At 49.0% G+C, this 24,784-nt stretch overlaps 3 protein-coding genes across 3 annotated transcripts in view; 2 read left to right on the top strand and 1 right to left on the bottom strand.

Moving 5' to 3' along the window:
• LOC147646225 (uncharacterized) overlaps window positions 1–24,784 on the top strand; it is a 385,217-nt gene that overhangs the window by 115,512 nt on the left and 244,921 nt on the right. The window lies entirely within an intron of this gene.
• Window positions 493–19,187, top strand: LOC147646235 (uncharacterized). The gene is made up of 2 exons (XM_086873771.1): window positions 493–679; window positions 9,626–19,187. The coding sequence occupies exon 2, from the start codon at window positions 9,653–9,655 to the stop codon at window positions 10,391–10,393; it is 741 nt and encodes a 246-aa protein (XP_086729897.1). The 5' UTR covers window positions 493–679; window positions 9,626–9,652; the 3' UTR covers window positions 10,394–19,187.
• On the bottom strand, window positions 12,106–24,765 carry LOC147646234 (serine/threonine-protein kinase PAK 3-like). Its single transcript, XM_086873769.1, has 14 exons — window positions 24,509–24,765; window positions 22,805–22,842; window positions 22,230–22,361; window positions 20,751–21,092; window positions 20,215–20,304; window positions 19,638–19,815; window positions 18,101–18,164; window positions 17,356–17,404; window positions 16,865–16,977; window positions 16,155–16,272; window positions 15,632–15,731; window positions 14,969–15,165; window positions 13,481–13,618; window positions 12,106–12,372 (listed from the first exon to the last, which is right to left on the bottom strand). Exons 1-14 carry the CDS (start codon window positions 24,585–24,587, stop codon window positions 12,253–12,255), a joined length of 1,758 nt encoding a protein of 585 aa, XP_086729895.1. The 5' UTR covers window positions 24,588–24,765; the 3' UTR covers window positions 12,106–12,252.

The following is a 24,784-nucleotide window of genomic DNA, read 5'->3' as shown; positions in this document are numbered from 1 at the left end:
CGGAGCTCGGAGGCGGCCCCGGCCATCGCAGGTGGGAGCCGCGCTCGGTTCTGCGGGGCCTCGGGGCTCGCTGCGGGCCCGGGAGGGGGCGGCAGGGGGCTGTGGCGGGTGGCTTGTGCCGTGGCCGGCCCGTGTTGGCCCTGGGCTGAGGGCGCTGCGAGAGCGGCTGCCCGCGGTCTCCTTGCCGCTGGGGCCTCGGCAGGAGGCGGTGGCGGAGCAGCGCTGGCTCGTCCCGCTTCGTGTCGGGAGGCCGGAGGTGGCTGCGCTGTGCCCGGGACGCTGCGCTGGGGCCGCCTCCGAGCTCCGCCGCCGCCTCACCGGGCTCCGGCCGCTGCTGCCGCCGCTGCCGGGCCCGCACAGACGCTCCGGCAATGGCGGCTCTCCTGCCCCACGGCCGCCCTGAGGGCGCCAGCGGGGCCGGGCTTGTCCCCGCTCTGCCCAATCAGCGCGCGCCAGAACCACGAGTGACGGCAGAAGCAGCCAATCGCAGCCAGCGGCGGGCTCTGCACACGGCACGGCCTCGCGTGCCTTGGGCTGATCTCGGCCATTTCTCGGCCCCCTGGGCTGAGGAGCGGCCCCGGCGCTGGGCCCGGCCCGGGCAGGAGGCCAAGGAAGCGCCGCTGCGCTGAAGCGCCGGGAGCTCGGGGTGCCCGGGAGCTGAGGGCGCTGCGAGCTGGGGGTGAGTCCGGGATGGAGCAGGGCATGCCGGAGCGAGGTCAAAACTCTGTGACTCTCCTTCCTGTCCCGGGCGGGGAGCAGAACACCCAAGGAAAGGCTCGGGGGTCTGGATGAGGGTGGGGACAGTTCAATCCTTGGTCACGGGCACAACACACCTGACTTGGGGAAATTAATTGAATTTATTCTCAAACATGTCTGAACAAGAAAACGAAAAATAAAATAATTCCTAGGGAAATCCATCTTCCCCCCAGCTGTCCCTCCTTCCCGGGCTTAACTTTGTGCCCCTCTCCGTCCCCCTCCCCGCCCAGAGGCACAGGGATGGGGGTCACAGTCAGGTCATGTCACTGCCTCCCCCTGAGGGCCAGGTATCCTTGTCCTGCTGCAGCCTGGGGTCCCTCGCAGGGGCCAGAGTCCCTCAGGACCAGGCTGCTCCAGCGGGGATGGCCAGGGGGATCCCCGAGTCCGGCCAGGAGCCACTTGCATGGCTGTGCAGGGGCTTCTGCCGGGCTCGGGGCCTCTCTCAGGCACCCCCTGCTCCGGCCCGGCCTCATTGCCCCCCTCACCCCCCATGCAGCGAGTGCCCGGGCAGGGAGATGCACGATTTTCCCGGGGCTCTATCTTGGTGTTTCTGAGCTTTATTGGGCTGAATGTTGGTGTTTTGTTTTTTTTGTGAGGGCAGAATCTTTGTATTTTGGGGGGATATCAGATTTTTGGTGTTTTGGAAGTTTTTGATCTGTCTTTGTTAGCATTCAGGAACACACATAATCACAGAATGATTATATGCAGGTGCTTTATTGAAGCGTGGGGGAACTGGGGGTATCAGCAACGCAAATCTAGCTCCATTGTCTTTGTCCAAAGTGCACATATTTCTACAATTTCAGCTGTAGCAGTAATCACTGTAACAACCTTATCAATACTGTTTCATTAATATTGCTTCATTAACTTTATTGCTTCATGAGAGTTAGCTCATCCTTTTATGAACATGTCCGAATCTTATCTCTGGGTGGGTATCTTGGAGACCCCAAGTACCAGTTCCCATTACCGTAAGCATTTCAGCTTGCTAGGCCATCCCTAATACCCAGCATTCCTGTGGCCTGCCCCTACATTAAAAATGGTTTTAAGAAACATTTTCAGAAACATTTAACCCCATAGTAACATATTTCCCCTCTTTGGAAGTATTTCACTTTACTATAATAGGTGTAATGCTTTCACTCTATACCGTCCTTTTTCTGTGTTTATACTTGATGTTCATCTTCGAATCCACAGTTGTCATAAGCGTTGTTACACTCTGGAGGACTTGGAGATGACAAATGCGGATGTGGATCTCTGTCCCATGTCAGTGCCTTTATTATCTTCTGGTTCCAGGATCCTCTTTTCTTTCTCTCTCCTTTCAGAACTGCACAGATTAACCAGATTGCTAAGAACACAATTAGTAGGATTATCAGTCTCTCAAGAATAGATTTGATCCAGGAGCTCACATTCCATCCTAACCCTTCAAAACTTTTATCTACCCAACTTGTGGTCAGATCTTCCCTCTCTTTCTGTGCTCCATGTTCTGTTTGTTTTAGTGGATTAATGTTGTGTTCTACATCTGCAGTTCCATTTGGGCTGTGGATGCAGCAGTGATCAATTTGTCCTTTTAGGTACCAGCATACTCCGTGTTCTTTCAACAATAACAGATCTAAAGCCAATCTGTTTTGCTGGGTCATTTTAGTTGTGGCTTGTAATCGTACATTTAGCTCTCTAAATCCCTCTTTGGTAACTCTTGCCAATCTTTCTACCTGGCCTGTAAGTTTGTACAACATCTTTCTATTGTTATAATTTGCTATTGGACCAAACAAGGATTCCAGGGCCCACTCACATTTTACACTACTGGAGGGTTCCTGACATCTTTCTTCATCCTCCGCTTTGTTTTCCTGAAGTTCTTGTCTCGTTCTTCTTTGAAGATGTCCACGTTCTCCCTTAAATGGGGACCTTTTCCAAATTGGGCATAAGGTGGGGAGGCCTAAAGTAATCTCTTTTACTTTTTCACCTTCGGGCAAATGTGTTGTCCAGGTGCCATCGCTTGCTGCCCACCAAATTGGCCTGGACTCTGAACTGTACTTGTGCTACATATTACCTTTTGGATCACTTGTCCTATCTTGTCATTTATTTCACCTTGTTTATGTTTGATTCCTCTGCAGGCACATCCAATTTGCAGGGCTACCACAAGTGGTGGCATTTGTTTTATTTCTTCATCATCAGAAGTACAGTCCTAAGTTTTGTTCCATACCCACCAATTCACTTTGTCTGCCTCCATTCTACTACTGGTTGCAGTGTTCCATACCCCTGGATCTGTTTCATTTTCTGAGCCTTCCCACTTAATGCACCAAGGGCTATCTGCCATAGATTGTAATTTCTGAAGCACACTCACTGACCATGCACTGTCCCAAGCTTCAGCCCGATCTTTTCCTTCCTGTCCTTCACACTTCCACTTCAATACTGGAATCTTTTTCTTTAATAACCTTTGCTATCTTTTCATAACACCATCCATAATTCCCTAATCCCCCATACTAGCCTAGTTTTGGTTCATACTTTCCTCCATTTTCATGACAATCCCATATAGATGAATACTTTGGCTTCACAGCATTTTCAAACACTGTCTTATTTGGGTACTCGTAATCTATGTGCAGTACACAGCTCACATTTTCATTTTTATTCTTTTGTATTTCATGTAATTTTGATGTTCTAATTCCCCAATTTATTAGGTCTCTTGCTGCCTTTGGTATTGGCAGACAGGCAGTTATTTTGCTGGTGTTTTGCATGTTGGCCAAATCTTGAATTAATCCAATCATCCCATTTTCTGCCTGAATAGTATGAGAGACTTTTATCACTTGTGTTTCTGGCTGCACCCCCACATCCCTCTTCATTGTCAAATGAAGAGTTGTCAGCTGATCCTTTTGCATTTCCCATCCCAAGGTAACATTGATTCCAACTGATGGCCCTAAAGGCCATGAAATAATCACCATTACAGTCACTAGCAACCTAGACATTTGAAACAATCAAACCCGCTTTATCTGCAGCTTTGTTGGCCCTACAGTTTGTGCAGTCCACAGTGCAGGGGAAACCTTCTTCACCCTGGTGTAATGTATGCAGGGATCCAGTCCAGCTCCTTTGACTGCTGTCAAGGTAGTTAACAGTACCTGATAGGGTCCATTCCACCTTTCTTTTAATGGTTCTTCCTTCCAGCTTTTACCGTACACTTCATCTCCCGGGGGGATGTCATGAACTGGATTCTCAAGAGTCAGCGGCCTGTTCCACACAAGGGTGCTCCGAAGTCGAGCTCGAGCTTTTCCAAGAGACAGAAAATAATTCTACACCTCTTGCTTCCCTGTAACATGTACATTTGGATTAGGTTCAGGGCATTCATATGGTTTCCCATCCAATATCTCATAAGGACTGACTGACATCCCGCTTCTAGGCTTTATCCGAATCCTCAGCAGTGCTACTGGTAAACCTTGTGGCTACTGCAATTTAGCCTCTTGGCATCTTTTGCTGATTTGCCTCTTCAATGTCTGATTCATCCTCTCTACCTGTCCACTGGATTGGGGTCTCCATGGTGTATGGAGATGCCAAGCTATTCCCAGTAACCTACTCACCTCCCTCACTACGGTGGCTGTGAAATGTGGGCCCCTATCTGATGATATTCCTAGAGGCACCCCAAATCTTGGAATGATTTCTTGCAGTAAGCACTTGACTGTCTCCTTTGCTTGATTTGTGTGACAGGGAAGAGCTTCTGGCCATCCTGAAAATGTGTCAACCCCTACCAATAGATATTTGTATCCTCGAGTTCTTGCTAATTCTACAAAATCTACTTGCCAATAATCTCCTGGTTCTACTCCTACCCGTATTTTCCCTAATTGTGCCTGTCATCTAGCCACTGGATTGTTCTTCAAGCAAATTTCACATTTTGACATTACTGATTTTGCCATTGTTAACATCCGTACTGAAATTAAATTTTGTTTTAACGATTTCACCAATGCCTCTGCAGTCCAATGACATTTGTTATGTTTAATTTGTAGAACTTCTCTCATTCTCAAGGGGGGTACCACTACTTGTCCCTGTGTAGTCACATACCACCCTTCTGAATTCTTCTGTGCATTCAGTGAGCGTCCCAATTTCTCATCCTCTATTGAATATTTTGGTTCTGGAGGTAAATTGAATTGAGATACATTAGTGTTTAAAGGTATCAATGCCATTGCAGTTTTCACTTCTCGAGCAGCTTGTCGGGCTGTCCAGTCTGCTCTCCGATTTCCCTCATGAATTTTGGAGCTTCCTGATTGGTGAGCTTTGCATTGCATGATTCCTACTTGCTCGGGCTTTTGTACTGCTTTTATTAATTGCAGGACTGCATCTTGATGTTTAATGTGTGTGTCTTTAGAAGACAGCAGTCCTCTTTCTTTCCCCGGTACCCCATGTACATGCACCACTCCAAAAGCATGTTTTGAATCAGTCCAGATATTTACTTTGTTCCCTTCACTCATCTCTAATGCCCTGGTTAAAGCAACCAGTTCTGCTCGTTGGGCAGATGTGGTTGCTGGTAAGGAACAAAGCTGGATTCAGAAGGTTTAGCTGTCTTTAATGTGACACCATCGTGCTCGGTTAGGATTGCCTGGAATTTCATCATCCTGCTTGGAGATAGCCATTGGCCCCCCTTTTGTTCTAAGACAGTGGTCACCGTGTGTGGCACATGGACATCTATGTCTCTACCCATCGTGAGTTTCCTGGCTTCTTGGATCAGCATCACAGTGGCTGCAGCTGTCTGCAGGCATGAAGGCCATCCGGCACTCACGTTGTCAAGTTGTTTGGAAAAGCAGCCTACCAGCCTTTTCCAGCTTCCCAAAGGTTGGGTCAGCACTCCCAGTGCTGGGTGTGATCTTTCATGCACAAACAGCTGAAAATCTTTGGATAGATCAGGCAATCCTAACGCCGGAGCCGTTGTCAATGCCTCCTTCAGTTTGAGGAAGGCCTCCTTCTGTGGTCTGCCCCAGGTAAGCGGTTGTGTCTTCCGGGCTTCATACAGGGGTTTTGCAATTAGTCCATAGTCCATGATCCACAGGCTGCACCACTCTGTCATCCCAAAGCAAACTCGTAGCTCATGTAGGTTCTGGGGTTCTGGAATAGCACAAATAGCTTGAATACGGTTAGTACCCAGCTTACATTGCCCTTGTGAGATTTCACATCCCAGGTAAATCACAGTCTGTTGGACAATTTGTGCCTTTTCTTTAGACACCTTATATCTTCCCATTCCTAGTTGATTTAAAATTTCAATTGTTACCTTTATGCAGGTTGTTTTCTCTTCTGTAGCTGTCAGTATACCACCAACATACTGTAACAGCAGGTATTGTTCTCTTGGTACTTGCCCATTCTCGTTCCAAATCTCCAGCTCCTTCGCCACCTGACTTCCAAATAGGGTTGGACTGTTCTTGTATCCTTGTGGGAGTCGTGTTCAGGTGAGCTGAGTTTTCCTTCCATTGTCTGGATTTTCCCATTCAAAGGTAAACAGTTTCCTACTTTCTTTGTCAAGGGCTATGCAGAAAAAGTCATCTTTTGAATCAATTACAGTAAACCATTTCTATTTCTCTTTCACAGATATCAACAATGTGTAGGGATTAGCTACCACTGGGTAAATATCTTTAGTTATTCCATTTATTGCTCTCAAATCCTGTACTAGTCTGTACTCACCATTTGGTTTCTTCACTGGAAGTATTGGTGTATTCAGTTCTGATTCACATTCTTCTAAAATTTGGTACTTCAAAAATTTATCAATAATCTTTACTATTCCTTGCCGTGCTTCTGGCTTTATGGGATACTGTTTAACCTGTACAGCTTTTGCTCCTTCTTTTCATTCTACATGTCCTGGTTGTGCCAACTTAGATTTTCCTGGTATGTCTGTTTCCCATAGAGAGGGAATTACTGCATCCTCTACTTCCCGAGGGATAGCAGGGACTGGTTTTTCTTTTATCATTAAGATTTGTCCTGTCTTTGATTCAGGTATTTTCATTAAAAGCTCCCCGTTTTCAAAAGTTATCACTGCATCAAATTTTGCTAATAAATCTCATCCTCAAAGTGGAATTGGACACTCAGGCATATCTAAAAATTCATGTGTTAACACTTTGTTTCCAAAACACAAATCCAGGGGTTGCAGGAATGGTCGATTCTCCTCCTTCCCCGTGGCTCCAACTATTGTTGCTGTTTTGTCTCCAGCTTGCCCTTTTAGATCATTTAGCACAGACTATGTAGCCCCCGTATCCACCAGAAATTTTACTTCTTTATCTCCCAATTGTATAGTTACTAAAGGTTCTTGTATTGGTTTTTGTTCCGATTCTAGTCAGCTGCTGTACTCCCCCAGCACCATTAATTTGGAAGCATCTTGATTCTGCTTGAACTGCTTGCCCTGGTTAAACCGATTTGGACATTCATTTTTCCAGTGCCCCTCTTGTCTACAAGAAGCACATTGATTTAACCCCAATCTTGGCAAAACCCATCCCCCTCGTCCTCTGCCAAGTCCGCCCCTCCCCAGTCCACAACCACCTCTGCCGCATCCTCTGAAACCTGGATTCTCTCTTCCTTGGATCACTGCCAAAAGATTTTGCTGCTGCTTTTTACTAGCTTCCTTTTCCCTGTTATTGTATTCTTTCCAAGCCACTTCAAGTAATTGATTCAAATTCCTTGAATCTTCTCCTTCTGACTTCTGCAGTTTTCTCCTAATATCATCCTGCGACTGCCCAAGAAAAATGAACACAAGCTGAACATTCACTTGTTCTGTTTCTAGTTGAAGATCTGTATACTTTCTTGCTGCCTCCTTAAGCCTTTCCAAAAATGCAGCAGGGGATTCTTTCTTTTCCTGTCTTACCTCATACAATTTAGACCAATTCATAGCCTTAGGTACAGCATTCCCAACCCCTGTCTGGAGCCACTCTTGATATCTCTTCAGGCTCCGCATGTCCCCAAAGGCATTGGGATCCCACCCTGGATCCTCGGTTGGAAAGTTCTCATCCAAAGTCGCCGTCAGCACCCCAGTTCTGAGATCTTCTCTCACCTTCTCCTTGGCTGCTCTAAGCACCATCTCTTTCTCAGTAGAGTCCATTAAATTCTCCACTATTACTTGTATATCATCCCAATCTGGATTCTGAGTTTTCATAATCATTTTTACCACTCCTGCTACTTTATCAGGATTTTCTCTCTAAGTTCCAGCTGATTGTTTCCAAATTATCAAGTCTGCAGGGGAAAAAAGGAATTTTCACAAACACCAGCCCTTCTACTCCTACTCCTTGTCTCAAGGGGGCAATCACAGTCCGCCTTTGTCTGCCCAAATCTTTTCCCGTTCTACCCAGAACTGGAGCAAGCTGTGACCGAGTCCGATGGGATACCGGTGTCACTGATTTATTATCATCACCCCTGCTACTGCTATCTTCCTCCCCAGCATTTTTCACATTTCCTTGTATCACAGTTAGATTTGGATCATCTCCTGGAGAAGAAGGATCAGGTGAAGGCGGTAGAGGAGGATAAAGAGGGCAAGGTGAAGTGGGATTAGGCGAGATAGGGTTAGGTGAAATAGGATTGGGTGAAGTGGGGGCAGACAAAACAAAGTTGTGCTCTTTTGGTTCTGCTGAAACCACTTGTAAATCAACATCCATCTCTTTCCCCCGATGCAAACTTTCTTTTAATGCCAGGTGCTCTAAACAACTTTTTCCTTTTACACAAAGCTCACATTTATCACTCACACGTGCCTTAGCTGCCATCAATCCACACTCAGCCTGCCATTCTGGCTTGTCTCGCAAATAGAAAAACAAATCAACGTACGGAACTTCATCCCACTTTCCCTCTGGCTTACAGAACAACATCTTTCTTGATGTTGACACTTTTCCCCACTGTCCAGGTCATATCCTGGCCACCGTGTATTACAATAATCAGTCAACTTTACGTAAATCTTGCCCAAAGTTTCCCTGTTTGCAATGTGCTAATAAGCACCCCAAAGGAGAAGTAGGTGGTACAGGGGCATTGCCACCTCAAATCCCTTTAAGCTTCTCCATGTTACAGTTACAATACACCACACACCACTGCTGCCCAACCTGCAGCGCTTTTGCACTTGTCTGACAGACGGCGCCTGGGCAATACCAGGAATTCCTCCAGCCCAACCGTGCGAAGCTTTGGCTGCGTCTTATCGGCAGGCACCAGAGCAGACCGAAAAGCACCTCACCTCTCTCAGAGGGACGTTGTGAGCGGCGCAGACGGTCGCGGCCGGATGGGCTTCCGGAGAATCCCTCAGTGCCGCCTGGAGCGTGATCGGGTCGTGAGCTCGCTCAGCAGCACTCACAGGGTCCCATCTGGGTCACCAAAATGTTAGCGTTCAGGAACACACATAATCACAGACTGATTATATGCAGGTGCTTTATTGAAGTGTGCAGGAACTGGGGGTATCAGCAACCCAAATCTAGCTCCATTGTCTTTGTCCAAAGTGCACATATTTATATAATTCCAGCTGTAGCAGTAATCACTATAACAACCTTATCAATACTGCTTTGTTAATAAATCTTCATTAACTTTATCTATATTGCTTCATGAGAGTTAGCTCATCCTTGTATGAACATGTACGAATCTTATCTCTGGGTGGGTATCTTGGAGACCCCAAGAAACAGTTCCCATTATCGTAAACATTTCAGCTTGCTAGATCATCCCCAATACCAAGCATTCTTGTGGCCTACCTCTACATGATTTTAATAAGCATTGTCAGAAACATTTAACTCCATAGTAACATCTTGATGTTTGGAGGATGTTTGTGCTGAATCTTGGTGTCCTGGAGGTTCTTCCAGACACAAGATGCCCAATGACTTCCTGAGATGAACTTGGGCAAGGAAGAATCCCCACCCCAAGACACTCTTCTCTTGTTTTTCCCCCAAACCAGGATTTTTCATTCCCGAACCGAGGCCAGATGGAGGAGAAGGAAAAGCCCCAGAGATCCCACACGGGGTGGGTCTGCAAACCCAGCCCAAGGAGCTGTGAAGAGGAAAGATCCCCCCTGTGCCAGGAAGGTGGCCAGAGATCCAGCCAGAGCTCGGAGCTTGGGGTGAAGCCTCATGGAGGGGAGAAGCCCTACAAGTGCTTGGAATGTGAGAAGGGCTTCAAAAAGAGCTCCCACCTGCTCCGGCACCAGGTGATTCACACTGGGGAAAAGCCCTATGAGTGTGGGGAATGTGGGAAGAGCTTCAGCCACAGCTCCAGCCTCATGCGGCACCAAATGATTCACACTGGGGAAAAGCCCTACGAGTGTGGGAAATGTGGGAGGAGCTTCAGTGACCGCTCCAACCTGGGGCATCACCAGAGGAGCCACACAGGGGAACGACCCTACACCTGCTTGGATTGTGGGAAGAGCTTTGGGTGGAGCTCTGACCTGAGGAATCACCAGGTCATGCACACCAGGGAGAAGCCCTACGAGTGTCCGGAGTGTGGGAAGAGGTTTCAACGCAGCTCCACTCTCATCAGACATGAGCGGATTCACACAGACGAGAGGCCCTTCCGCTGCCCTGACTGCGGGAAGAGCTTCAACCGCAACACCATCCTCACTGCCCACCGGCGCATCCACACTGGGGAGAGGCCCTACGAGTGTCCCCAGTGTGGGAAGAGCTTCTCCAGGAGCTCTAACTTGACCCAACACCAACGGAGGCACCAGTAAGGGAAGCCCTGCGAGTGCCCCGAGTGTGGGAAGAGCTTTGTGCGCTGCTCCAGCTCCATCCCCCATGGGAGGATGGGCGTTGGATGATCCCCAGTGACCCCCGTTGGGCAGAGCCCTGGTGATCCGTGGTCCTGGTGATGCGTGTTGGGAAGACACCTGGCTGGGAGGCTCCACATCTTCCTGGCTCCCTGTGGGCACCTGGATGAACACCAGGGCAGGAACATCCATTCGGACACAGACCAACAATGGGAATTCCTTGGGGAAAGCTGATTTGTTGACTTTCAATCCCAGAAAACTATTTGTTAAAAGTAACGGAATTCACAAGCCCTATTTGTTACACTTCAGCATCTTCCCAATACCTCTCCTTCCTTTTCTTGGAATTCAGCACAAACTTAGAGTCAAAAAGTTTTCCAAGTGCTCTTGCTGCGTGATGCCACATTGTGTCGTCCATGCAGAAATTAATGAAGAAAACACCAATTGCCTACTGAGACCCTTCTGCCCCCTCCCAAATCACTACTCAAGAACAAGCCTCAGGCACATGCCCATAGTCCCTCTCTGCCAGCAGCTCCGAGCTGCATTGCACAGTGCTTGCTGTGCCCCAGAGAGCACCAAGCAGGCTGGCCTGGTGCCCCTGAATATTTCTGCAAAGCCCTCTGCATTTCACACCTTTGCTGTGGCTCAGTGCAGAGCTCCAGGATTGCAGGCGCTTGGTCCCAGAGCTGTGTGAGGCAGTGGCTCGTGCAGATGTGCCCTGACTTGCTGTCAGTGCCTCACGCTGGCCTCGGTTCCCCTGGCAGAAATGCCGTGCCTGAAGGACACTGCCCTGTGCTGGAGCCTGCGGAGCAGCCCGGCTCCCTCCCCCTGTGCCCAGAGTGCTGCACACACTGCTGACCATTGCCAGGAGTTCCAGGGCAGGCGGCAGAAGAGCAGCAATGGTCAGGCAGGGCAGCAGCCCTGGGCTGCTCTTTGCCTTTCTCTCGTCCTGTGCAGACTCCAGACAGCCCATGGCACCAGTGTGTGCTGTGCCCAGCACGGCGCCGCTTCCCCTCAGGAGCAGCCAGCTGCCAGCTTGGCTCTGAGAGCGGAGGATTTGCCTGGTGCCAGCAAGAGGCAGCCAGGGCCAGGCTGCTGCCTCTTGCAGCTCCAAGGGCCTCCTTCCAGCCTGCCTCTGCCGAGGCTCAGGCTTCTCCGGGCTCTGCCAGGGCTCTGCTGGGGCTCCAGCCTGGCCAAGGCCGGGCCCGCTCTCACCTCACAGTCGCTGACAGCTCTGCACCACAGGAGACCTTGCACAGCACCCTCACTGCTCTTTCTGCTTTCTCTCTTCAGCCAGACTCTCCTCCAGCCAAAGAGATTTCTCTTAGGGATACAAATCCAAGTGGCAGGAACCCAAATACTCTCGAGTCACATCTGCACAGCCTGCATCTGCACAGGATGTTTGCGTTGCACCGCTCCTCCTTTGGTTTTTCCTGCAAATGCCATTGCTGTTTCTGCCTCAAATAGAAATGCCAGAGCTGGGCAAAACTTGTCCAGTTGGCCATATTCCAAAGGCAGTGTGGTCTGGAGAGGATGAATGAAGAGGAGCCTTCCCCCCTTACAAACTGTACCAAAGAAGCCATCAATGTCACTTTCCACCTCTAAGAAAAAACTGACAGTTCAGAAGGAAATGTTGAGCTTTCTCACAGGGTCAGAAGGAGAGAAATGTTCCAAAGGAGTTGAGATTTTAGAAATTTTATTTAAAATCCTACTCTACAATCCTACACTACAAACCTACACTACCATCCTGCACTACAATCCTACTCTATAATCCTATTCTACAATCCTACTCTGCAATCCTACTCTATAATCCTACTCTAAGTTTTTCATGGAGAAGACAGTTTATAAATTGATTGTTGCATTCCTGCCTCCTCCTTCCACTTCTTCACGGCAACGATGAGAGGTGCCAAGCTGGACCCAGGCATGGCCGATGTTATAAATTGATGCTGCAGAAAGGAAAATAAAACAACAAGAAAGCATGATTTTCCAAGCTAAGAGCTTCAAAGGCAGGGGAATACTTTTGAAATGGAAAGGGGATTGAGTCAGAGTAGGTCAGGGGCATGGGGCAAGAGTGGCACAGGTTGCCCCAAGAGCTGGTAGGTGGCCCACCCCTGGAAATATCTGAGGTGTGAGTATCCTGATCTCTTGAAAGATGTCCCTGCTCATTGCAGGACACAGACTAGATGACCTTTCCATGTCCCTGTGTGTTAGTTTGAGATGAATTGACATTTAGGGAAAGAAGTAAGAAACCCCGCGCGGAAGTGATTTCTTTGAGAGAAGCTGCTGGGAGCTTCCTCTGTGCCTGAGACAGGCCAATGGCTGGCTAGTTCTGAGAACTGACAACATTTTGCACCATTTAGAAATGAGATGCGCCTCTGTGATGATGCACATTTTGAAAACCACCAGCCTGGGCACTGGCCCTCTTTGCTTCCGGAGCCCGAAGGTAACGGAGCTCTGGTGAGGCCGGCCCTGCTCGCCCACGGCCTGTGCTCCTGGGGGAGGCCGGGCCAGAGCCCAGCGGCTCCCGGGCGGGGGATGGAGGCTGCGGGACCCCGGCCCCAGGCTGGGCCAGGCCACGGCTGCTGACATCTTGCCCACACTAAACCCTCTCCCCGGCGTGCAGCGACGGCTCCAGGCCGAGCCTCCCCTCCCAGCGGCTCCCGGGCAGAGAGAGGGGCCCAGCACAGCCTGAAATCCAACACCGTGACTGCCATGACCTGGGTGAGATTGAACCCTTTCACTGCACAGGTGAGACCTTTCTTATTCTTGTGGGCCTGCTAATAAAATTTGTTATTCCTTTGAAGTTTGAAGCCTGTTTTGCCCTTCTCCGAATCCAGAGCTCCCAGCAAGAAATGAGTAAGTGCCCTGGTGATTTTAGCCAGCGCTAAAACCCAGCACTCCCTGCCAGCCCAGCCCAGTCTAGGATTGCTCCCCACTGTCAGCTGAACAGCACCGAGGTTGGAAGGGAGGAGGATGGGGGCTCATCTGATGCCTTGGATTTCAGTGGAGGAGGAGCCCATCCCTGTTTCACCTGCAGCCCTTTTGGCATTTTACCTGCAGCAGCTCCTTGGCAGACCAGCGCTGCGCCTCGCCTTTCTGCAGGCAGCAGCTCAGGAAGTCACGCAGCAAAGGCGAGAATTGCTCGGGCTGCCGCAGCTGTGGGCTCCCTTCTGTGGCTATGTGGAATTTAGCCTGGAGAAAAAGGAAACACAAGGCTCCACCTGCTTCTTTCCCATCTGGAACTGCTCTCCCAGAGCCCATTGTTTAAGCTCCACTCTGCAGTGGCAGTTTTTGCCCTGGCAGAGAGGCAGACATGACTTTCCTGTAGCATTTGGATGACGACTTTCCTGTATCATGAAAAAACCCAAGCCCCAAAGCCACAGCTTTGCCAACATCCAGCAAATCTTGCCTTGGCAGCTGATTTCATTGCCTGCTCTAGTTAGTGGCAACTACATCAGCAAATACATGTTTCCTTCTCGGAGGATTCCCAGCAGCTTGGCAGCCTTTTTGGAAGAGGGATTTTGCAATTCTAACTAACTGTACTATTTCCAAGGATTCTTACATGAAAAGAATCTCTGCAGTGCTTGTTGGTCCCTTAAGCACAGCTGCCATAAAACAAAACTCATCCAGCTTATTGTCTTGTTCTTGAAAATGATGGTAATTGGAAGGAAAGAAAGGAAATGTAGCAGGTGTTCCTCAGGGAAGGAAACAAACCTTTGGAATCTCATTTTCAACACAGACACATTAAGATGCCTCCACAAATGTATTGGGTTGAAAATGCCTGTTTGGGCACACAGGAGCCACCTGCAGCTCTGTCTCTCAGCACTCTGAAAATTTCAGGTTCCCTTAGGTGGCAAAAGGAAAATATTCATGGTGAAATCAGAAGTGTCACCCCTGTGGTAAGCCTGTGCTCGTTGGATTCTCAAGTCAATGCATTAACGCTGTGCCCATCCCAGAAAGTGCCAGGAAACAAACAGGAGGTTTTGGCAGGCTCTCCCCGTCACCAGGCTCCAGCTTGGTGATATGGAGAAAGTGGCTTGGGTTAGGAAAGAAGGTGGTCACTGAGTGTCTCAGCAGCACTGCACAAGAAGCAGAAGAGACTCTGGCTTTACAGCCTCATCTCTGGGTTTCAGACAAGTTTCCCTGTGAGAAGAATGGGGCTGCACTTCTTCTCTCAAAAGCACTGTTTTAGAAACTTGGTTTGGTTTGAGTTTCTTTGCTTCATTTCTGGAAAGATAACAGCAGCTCTGAGATGCTTGTTTCCTATTCTTGGGGCCATCTACACAGCCAAAAGAGCTGGAACGACTTCTAAGGCAAAGCAAAATGCTGCCTGAGAATGGAGATGGTTTGGGCGAGGTAAGGCTTGAGTTCCCCCAGTGCTGCAACCAAAGCTCCAGCAGATGCTGATGTGCTGCAGGGCCATTTGTAGAAGGGGCCTTGGTGGAAGTACTTCCAGCAGATGGCCATGGGATTTTGTGCAGTGAGCAGAGAACACGGGACAGGTGAGAAAGACAGCGGGATCAGAGAGTATTTGCTCCTTACCGATTGAGCAGTGAAACTGTCATAAGGAGTTTTTTGTTCGGCCATTTCAATTGCCACAATTCCAAAAGACCACACGTCCACTTTGGGGCCATATGGTTGACGCTTCACCACTTCAGGTGCCATCCACCAAGGAGTCCCGGTCACCGAGCACCGCTGATTTTGCTCAGGGGTGAGCTGAGCAGAAAGGCCAAAATCAGCTGAGGAGAAAGCAAAATACTCTTTTAATTTTAATACTCTCAATTAGGAAACCAAGCCAGAGAATTCCCCGGTAGAAGGTTGAGAATGTGCAGTTGAATTTCCTGGACAACACTCCCTGCTCTGTTTCCTTAGAGCTTTAGCCAAGGAAATATGAATTGGCTACTTCAAACATCCCCCCATTTCTTACACTTCCTCCAGCAGTGCCTTTTGTTCCCCTGAAGGTTTAGATTGCAGCTCCCTCCCTCTGGAAGGAACACACACAGACACACACACAGAGCAATAGCACTCTTGGCTGCTTGTGGTTCCTTGTCATAGCTGTGTGCACCCTGCAACTGTGCCTTCAGCCCACAGCAGGGGGGACCCCTGCACTGCCAGCAGCAGCATTTTTGGGGAGCTGGCAGTCACTGAAAGCAGCCCCACACCCCCCATTCCTGGAAGGCTGAAGCTGAGCAAGAATACACTGACCCAGCTTGACAGAGCCGTCGGTTCTGAGAAGGATGTTGTTGCTCTTGACATCTCGATGGATCACGTGGTTGGAGTGAAGAAAATCCAGTCCTTGCAGGCACTGAGAGAGAAAAGAGAACCAGGGGGGCAAAAAGTAGTGCTGTGAGTTCATCGCACAAGAAAGGAAACAGCTGTGGAAGGTTCCCTTTGCAGGGGAATGGGGAGGAATGGCAGAACACAGCGCCATTGAGAGCAAGAGCCTGCTGCTCCAACAGTAGCAGAGCAGCACCTTTCTCAGTGGAGAACTGCAAATGCCAATGCACGAGACAGAGATAGAATACAAGAGCAGGGGATAAGAGTACAGGAAGTGAGTCCAGTGAGTGTAGGGGCACTGGCAGACAGTTCCCTTGAGATGCTCTTGCTTGCCCATAGCCGAGCAGCAGCACAGAAACCAAGTTTGGCCCATGAAATCACTCCCATTCTGAGCCCCTGTTTCCCAGACAATGCAGCTCAAGGCCTTGGAAGCACAGATGGGATCCCTGACCTCCCGACTGACAGCTGCAATCTCTCCTTCAGACATTTGAATCTCGTCGATGAGATCTCTCAGGGTGCCTCCGTCCATGTACTCCATCACCAGCCAGAGTTCCTCATGCACAAGGTAGCTGAAAAAAGGAAACAAGGCCATGCAGGTGAACATGCACGGCTAGGTTGGTTTTTTGCTTGAGTCTTGTTTCTGGGTCCCTTGGAGACAAGGGCAGAAGAAAAGGCATAGACATTGCCTCTAGGCTGTGCAGTGTTTGCAGTCTGTGCTGTCTCAAGGAGAAAGGCAGTTTAGGAAGAGCCCAGATAAAAAACCTGTCACGCATGGCATTTCTGGAAATAAGCACCTAGTCTTCCTGGCATGCACAGCAATGGAAAAGAGGGGCAACAATGCAAGGGCAATCCTCTCTTGGATGGTTCATCAGCATTTAAGAAACTTGAAAAACTGAGTCCCAAAGAACTGTGGAGGCAATGAACTTACAAGGTATTGAATTCTTAAGATAGGGCTGATGCAGGTTTTTGAACAATTTTCAGTCTGCATTTGCCAGGGTGGATTCATGCAGACAAAATGCAGTCTCTTCCCATCCATTGGAGATAAGTAGAGAAATAATCATTAACAACTCTATTTCCTGCCACTGACCAAAGTGGGGTTTTAAGCTCTCATGCTTGTAGTATGTAAAGAAACATTCAAGGGATAGGACCGTGACCACTCACCTGGCTAAGTAATTCACGATCCTGGGACTCCTATTACTCTCCATGATCCTGATTTCATTCATGGTTAGTATCTTCCTATTCACTCCTTGCACATTTATTTTCTTGATGGCCACCTCAAATGACATTGAAAAGGAGTAACTTGAGACAATTGGTAGCATGAGACCACAACACACATGGAGCAAGTGATTTTGGAATGGCACAGCCAAGCTGAGCCAAAGTGCCTTGTGATTAGACCTCATCACTGGAGTAATTAGGGAGTGACATTCCAACAGCCCATTTCTCTGCTCCCTTGGGGGTCAGTTACAGGACATGTGGCCACTGGCGATTTGCCTTGTCCACAAAGCCTGTTCCAAGTGCAATTTGCAGGCTGGCTCCAGTCTGTGCTTCTTGTGCCTTTTCAGCACAGCTCTCCTCAAAGCTCCAGCCACAGCTGTCAGCAGTGGGGAACGGCCTGGAGAGCAGCAGAGGCTGCAGGGGCTGTTGACATTTACCTCTCCTCCTGTTGCAATGTCAAGTGCTCTGGAAACCTCTCCAAAACCCCTAGAAACAAAACAGCAGCAAAGAAAGGAGAAGCCATTTAGATCTTGCAGTGGAAGCCAGTCCAGACAGGAGAGCTCTGCTGTAAATGCCTAAAAGCTGCAGGTTGCAGGAGGGGTCTGCCAGAAGGCAGATGATGCATTTTCCCCTCTAGTGCCTGGGCACTGGGCCTGTTCCTGAAGCCTTGGGCTTTAGTGCCTCAGCTCCAGAAGGCAGCTTATTCCTTCATCTCGGCTATCAGCTTCTAAACTGTGCAATTCTAATCCTGAGCACGGAGTATTTCCTGTAGCAAACTCTTGGAGAGAAATGTTCCTGAGAACTGTTATCTGACAGCTCTCATTGGGGGTAGGTTGTGCTTTCAGGCAAGCAAGATTCTTCTCCTTTCATTAGTGTGGCCAGATGATTTGGAGACATCCAAAAATGTGAAGGAAATGAATCCTGAGCTGTCCCACACTTGAGAGACAAGCAGATTTACCAGGTTCTGTTCCTTGCTGCAGGCAAGACCTTGGCAGCATGGAGATGTCTTTGACAATGCCTTCTGAGCACACTTGACAAATTCTGGCCAGTACTGAGAGATGGGGCAGACTAAGCCCGCTGTCTAAACATGTGGACAACTTGTCTGACTTCCCACTTGATGGATATTCCACCAGTGAAACACCTGGCCCGTGGCTGTGTAGAAGTGACTGTGGTTGGACTCACCCGCTGCCAAGACTTTCCAGTTCAATGTATTTTGTGATGGGATTTTCCGTGTTCACCATTCTCCCTGAGGGAAACAAAATGCAAGATGCTGACTTTCAGGCAGAGATCCCAACTTGCAGGAGATGCCAAAGGCAGCCCCGCTGTCTGGGGCTCTGAACCCTCTGTGGTCAGCTGGGCAGCAAGCACAGCAGCAACAAGACAGGCAGTTGTGCAGTACAAATGGGCAGCAGAGAGACTGATTTTGTCCAGTCCTTGGAAGGAAATGAAGCGCAGAGAGCACAGCAGGGCACAGCACAAGGCTGGCAAAGGCCAAGCATGAGCACTGACAAGCAATGCCAAGAAGACACAGCCAGCCTGAGCCCCTGACAAGCTGTGGCCCCCGTGCAGGACACAACAGCATTGCCTTGGAGATCAGACACAGCCAGGTGCAGATCAAGGCCCTTTTGTGTCCCAGCAGGTGAAGGTAGACACCAAATCAGCTGGGATCTTTTCTCAGCCCCACCAGGTCTTTTCTGAGAGCACAGCACTGGCAGCTGTTATGGGCAAGAAGCAGATTAAATGGGTTGTGCTGCAGAATCACAAAGGGCTTGATGTGTTTCCCAGAGACTGATCTGAGCAGGGCTTGGGCCAATAGGTAGGATTCTAAGAGTCATGGGAATGGCTGGGAATCAGGGATGAAAAAGTGCCATGGATCTGAGGAATACACAGCACAGGGGCTGCAGGCTCGCTCCTGAGAAATGCCTGCAGTGCTGTTTTATCTGATCACACCACGTCGATGTGTCTCTTGGACACATCTTTAGAAAAATAAAACTAGGATATTAATTACAGATTGTTATACAAGTATCTGTTTCTTCATTGTGGGCCCAATGAAAACATCTCTTGCTCTCTGTTTCTGCTGTCACCTGATGTTCTTTCAAAGGAGTCCTCACTGACAAAAATACAGCATTCTCATAAAAACCTTGTAGATGTAGTAGAGGCAATAAAAACAGTCCTAAAAATGACACCAGTAAGACACATGGGGCAGAACAGCTCTTTCAGGATGGAGAAAAAAAAAACTACCAAAAAACCACCAAAACCAAAACAAAAATCTATAAAAAACACCACACAGAAAACAGAACCACAACAAAAAGACAAAATCCCAAATCAGTTTCTGTGAAGTCTTTTGGTGCTGACAACAGGTGGGAAGTCGGGAGTCTAAGGAGAATTTAGGAATTAAATACTCTGTTCAGTTTGGCCACTACCACACAGAACTTGCATAGATCATTTGCTAGGCCACAGCCTCCTGCTGATCCAAGAACAATTCCTGCTTCTGCCTTTAGTGGCAAGGGAATGCCAGGCAAAGCCGAGCCAGTCCAAGCTGCCCTCAGAGGCAGCAGGAACAGCCAGAGTGCTCTCTCGCTGCCTCAGAGCACAGCAGTTCCTGTGGGGAGTCCTAAATGTCTCTGGGACACCAAAGTGAGGAGGATCATTTGCTACAGCTCTGCTGGCACGTGCACACAATACACTGTCCCTCAGACAAGAAATACACCAGACGTACTCAGTTGCTCCACGAAGTCTCCCAGGCTCTCCTGGAGCTGAGCAGCAGATGTGTCACTGCTGGAAATGGACAAACTGCCCCGGCTCCACTGCTCAGCTTGGGCAACAAAGGCTCCTCTAGATGCTGCTGCTGCTGCTGCTGCTGCTACAGCAGATTGAATGGAAGAGCCTGTGTAGATCTGAGAGAAGAAAGGAGTTTGTGTCAGGAAGCTGGCTGGCAGAGATTACCCCGAGTTCCCTTTTCAAATGCAAGCCCTTAGGAAGTTGCTGTTAGCCACATGCAAAGCTCATCAACTGGATTTTTTGGATGCCCACTTCTGGAACCAAATGGTCAAAACCCAAGGTTGGTTTTAATCAAGTTGATGGCCAGTTTCATATTCCATTTTCCTGGATTTTCTGAAGGATGACTGCAACAACGACCATTGCACTTCCTCCCACGGATCCCTTTCCCCCTCCAAGGGCTGCAGACACATTTGCAGCTCCTTGTTCTAATGTTGGAGCTCCTCCCCCTCAGTCCTCTTTTCCTGCACCATCTTCAGAAGGTGCTCAGCCTGCAGCACTTGTGCTTGGGACAGTACCTGTGCCTCCCGCCGACCTTGGGGCTCTTCATCAGCCGGCATTTGCTGGAAGCCTTCGCAGGCTGCCAGGTGAGATATCAACACGTCCACCTCAAGTCAAAGAGAACAAAGCAGTCAGAGACCACAGCTTGTCCCTGTGTGCCAAGGCTCATTGACTGTGAGCAAAGGGAAAGAGCAGGACAGCAGCAGATTCACCAAGGGATACAGACAGCTTGCAGCTTGTATTCCAAATCTGTCTGGGGGACTGTGTTCACTTGCAAAAAGCCCTGAAGAAACAAGGAGAGCAGGAGCAGGCCAGCAGGAATCCCTTGAGATGAGTGCTGGCAGAAGGGGCAAATGACTGGTGCCACTGTCCAGGGCAGCAGCTGAGATTGAGCACAGCAGGAAATGTCCTTCCAAGCAGCTGGGATAGACACTACAGCAGGATGGCACTGAGAGGCATCAGCCCAGCCCCCTGCTGCTCTGCAGAGGAAAGGCAAGAAGGGCAGAAAGCACCAGACTGCAGTGACTGCTGTGCCTGTCGCTCTTTCACTCACTCGATTTTCTAGAGCCTCTTGCTGCTGAACGAGGAGATCTAATTTCTCTTGGATGATTCTCCTTTCTTCCTCCAGCCTGTTCTCCCTTGCCCTGATCCTAGCCTCAGCTTCCTGCAGCTCTGCCAGAAGCTCCTCCTCGGAGGCCTGTGAAGAACGACAGAGAGGAATTTCCATGAGTGGAGTGTCTGCCTCACTTTCACTCACCTGGTTTTCTTGATTTCCTCTCTGCCAGTGGAGATTCATCTCCTCTTCGATGCTTCTGTCTTCCTCAGGCCTCCTCTTCACTGCCATGATGGCCATCGGAGCTTCGGGCAGCTCTGCCTGGGGCTCTGCCTCGATGTTCTGTACACACAAATGGAGAGCAAGTGCCTGGGAGCTGCCCTTTTCAGGCCTGCCCTGCCACTCCTGCCCTTCTGACATCTACACTCTTGTTAGAAATCCTGCTCAGTCAGGAGACAAGGATGTGTGCAATTGGATCCTCTGCTGCAGGTCAGAGAGCCTCTATGGCCATCTCAGGATATGGAAGAGGACCAAGGTGTTTCTCCTCCCTCTTTTGTCAGCTGAGAATTCTGAGTGGCACTGACAGAGATCCTCAAAAGGCCCCACCAACAAATTAATTGACACACCCCTAGGGATGCCAATGAAGGAAGCCATGGGTCATGTAATACATGTATGACCAAAGTCACCAAAAACCACCTAAACCATGGAATTGTCCCACCTCACTAGGACAGGCAGAAATTTATAGGTTAAACAGGGAGTGTCAGGACAGAAGAGGCAGGAGGAGGAAAACAGCTCTAAGGAGAAAAAACAACCATCTCTAAAGGGGTTCTTAGCAACAAAAGACAGCACTCAAGGACTTGCAGCTTTGCCCCCACACTAGGCTCCAATGCAGTTTCCAAAGCTGCAGACTTCACCACAAAACGTATCAAGAGAAACTTGCCACTTGTGGATTTTGCCTCAGAAGAAGGGTTCAGAACTACACAGTTTGTTTCTTTGGCCACACAGGACAAGAATGGCCGGCCACAGCTGCATGGACAACACAATCATCTCCTTGCAGCTTATCAAAAGCCAAAAGACAGGTGGCCTAAAAGACTCTGCAGAAGTGAAGAATTACTCCAGAAAACTGCAGAACACTTCTCCAGGTCATCCTGAGGTTTCCAAAAAGAGACAGCAAACAAAGCAAGCCCTGTGAGCCCCAGAAATGCCATGTGAGCCCTTGGCCATGGCTTGGCAGAAGCCAAGAGACAGAGCTTCCCTGAGCCAAGCAGCCAGCTGCTCACCCGCAGGCAGCAGCGCTTTGGGGCCTCAGCACGACGGCTCAAAGCCCAATTTCCAGCTGCCACGGGATGGGGGAATGGCTGGGTGCTGGCAGGACTCCAGCACTCAGCATCCTCAGCCAGCAACAGCAAGTGCTGGCTGCTCAGAAACTTGCAGCTCTGCCTTGCACTAAAGACAGCAGCACCCAGCACTGGCACTTACTGTCTGGGCATGGTCAGGCTGGGCTGTGACCACAGCTGGAGGCTCGTGCTCCTTTTGCTCATTTTGCTCCTCTTTGGCCTCTTCTCCAGGAGCAGAGGGAGCCACAGCAGAGGCTGCTCTTGCTTCTGGGCTCTGTGGACAGATGGTGGAGTTAGGGACAGGCAGCTCCCTATCATTTAGAACCTTATTTCTCTTCAGCTCGATTTCTACAACCAGCTCTACCAAGCACAAATCATCAGCTTTGATAGCAATGGGATTCTAAGTCTCTCCAACTAAATTAAAATGGGTTAATTCAGCCAGGCTGCAAATAGTTCTGAATTAGAGAGTTCACCCTGGCTACTATCAGCAAGCAACGTTCTCTCTACAAAGCTGAGCTTTGAGTTCTTTTAAAGCTCTTCAATGGAAAATTAGGAAATAGCCAACAATGCCTTTGCTATTGCTGTTGTAAACATGGAAATGGATCTTCTTTCAGCCCACCCAGCTGGCCCTCTGCACTCTACTGCCACAGGCCAAGCTCACAGTTCCCTGCACAATTCTGAAACACCAGGAACATCAAATGTTCCTTTCAGACTCACCTCAGGATCGGCACCTCTGAACACACGGCTCACATGACCTGCAGTGGGCAAGGAAAATGAACCAAATTCTTTGAGAAAACTGGAGAGAACCGTGGCCTATTTAGAACAGCATCTGAGAAGATCTCCCAGTCTGCATTTTCAAAGGTGTCCTGCTTGACTGGTGTGGTTTAAAGCAGCAACTAAAAAATCACTAGAAAACTTATTTATTTCTTGCAGTGAGATATGGATTAGAACAAGAGCAAAACAGGCTTAAAACTTAAATGGAATAAAGAAAGTTTATTTACAAAAACTACAAGAATACGAAACCAGAATAAAACTTCCAGAACAACCCTTTTCTCCCCCACTACCCAACCATTCTCTTGTTTACATGACAATATAGAGACAAAAAACTTTGGAACTTTGGTGTTTACAACAGTCCCAATTCCTGCTAGAGTCTTTTCATCAGTCTTTGTAGAGAAACAGAAGTCTTCTTCTGCATTCTATGGAGTTTTTCACAAGAAAATGATTTTTCTTCATAGCTTTCTATTTCTCTGATGCCAGCTGCCGGGAAATCTGCCATCAGTTATCTCCTCCCATTTGCCATCACTCTGAGGTGTGTTATGGGTCATGAGTCTAGGGATGTCATTTTTATGAATGACTTATTCAAAGACAAAAGTTCTCTTTATCTGTTTTTGTGAGCCCCCCTGGAAACAGAAGTTTTCTCTTTTTGCTTCTTAAAAGCCACAAATCTTCAACTCTTACTTCTCCCCCTCTGTTCCAGCATCTCACAGTGTCACAACTACTTCATCATTTGCTCAAAATCCACACTTGGAAACACTCCGTTCCTCCCAATATACTCTGTTATGAATTAAAGGAGTTTTTATTCAGAAAACTACTGTCCATCTCCATAGCTTTAACAGAAAAATATTTCAGCTTATTAAAAGCATCTCCTTCTTTCTCTTCCCCCTCTAAATTTATTTTTTTTCATCACTGTCTTTGATGGGCTGATGGTTGATCACTCCCTCTCTCTCTCTCTCTGGAAAAAAAGGATTAATCTGCAAGTCTCATGCAGGTAGTAAAAGAGTTAAAATCTTGCTAAAGCTGCAGATGTTGATGGTGTCAGGTTTCAGTTCAGTGGCAGAAACTGCAAACCAAGTCAGGCTGGCCGGCTCCGCTTCTCCCCCCACCCCGCCCTCTGCAGCCTTGTCCGGCCTGGAGGGGGGGAGGAGGCCGAGACAGAGCCCTGTGACCTCCTCAGAAGCCAGAAACCAAAGAGAGCAAGAAATTCCCGGCCTCACACCTTCAGGTGCTGTTCAAAGGTTGATCTCACTTCTCAATAGTTAAAACCGCTGCCAATTCTCACCCATGGCCAGGAATTAGTCAGGAGAAAAAACTCCCATCAGCCTCCAGCAGTTTCAACTTCCCCAGCTCTCAGAGCTATCTTAAAAGTAAAGTCACCCCAAGAGATTGAGCCAGCAAAGTGAGGAAATGCCAGACTCTGCTGCCACAGGCTCTCCCGTGGAGGGAACAGAAGCCCTGCAAATGCTGCCCGCAGCCCCCTGGCTACAGACACCCCGTGTTTTGCTGAAGGTGTTGACAGGAGCTTGACCAAACCAGGGGCATCCTCATGGTCTTTGTGTTTCAATAGCAACCCGGTCACTAAGAAAGAGCAGGGAGACCTACAAAAGCCAGCTCAGGTTCCAGCCAGGGAAAACCTCTACTTACGTGCCAGGTTGGTGAGGTAATAGCCGGAATATCCGATCGCATAGATGGTGCAAATGGCAGCAGCGAGCTGCTCAATCATTTTTGCCAGTTTGCACACTCTGCTCCACCACAAGAAGAAACACGGCTCCTGTCAGTGTGCAGCTGCCCACTGACAAACGCCTCAAGCAGGAGGATGCTCCTGCACTGAGCAAGCCCAAGAGCTGCTCTGACCCTGAGGCCTTCCGTGCACCAAGGCAACCTTGGGATGTCACCACGACAAGGTGGCATCCATGCCCT

Source organism: Cyanistes caeruleus, unplaced genomic scaffold, assembly GCF_971803275.1.
Source record: "Cyanistes caeruleus unplaced genomic scaffold, bCyaCae1.hap1.1 HAP1_SCAFFOLD_107, whole genome shotgun sequence".
Lineage (NCBI taxonomy): Eukaryota > Metazoa > Chordata > Aves > Passeriformes > Paridae > Cyanistes > Cyanistes caeruleus.
Note: the sequence above shows the minus strand (reverse complement) of the source record. Positions and strands in the feature narration are given on the sequence as shown.

Bases quoted from the DNA above. Each gene is read 5' to 3' on its own strand.
- LOC147646234 (XM_086873769.1), bottom strand. From the start codon at position 24,587: ATGATTGAGCAGCTCGCTGCTGCCATTTGCACCATCTATGCGATCGGA. The intron at 21,093-22,229 runs GTAAGTGCCAGT...TTGTGTGTACAG, and splicing joins AGCCTGACCATGCCCAGACA to AACATCGAGGCAGAGCCCCA. The intron at 12,373-13,480 runs GTAAAATGCCAA...TCCTTTCTGCAG, and splicing joins CTGCCAAGGAGCTGCTGCAG to CATCAATTTATAACATCGGC.
- LOC147646235 (XM_086873771.1), top strand. From the start codon at position 9,653: ATGGAGGAGAAGGAAAAGCCCCAGAGATCCCACACGGGGTGGGTCTGC.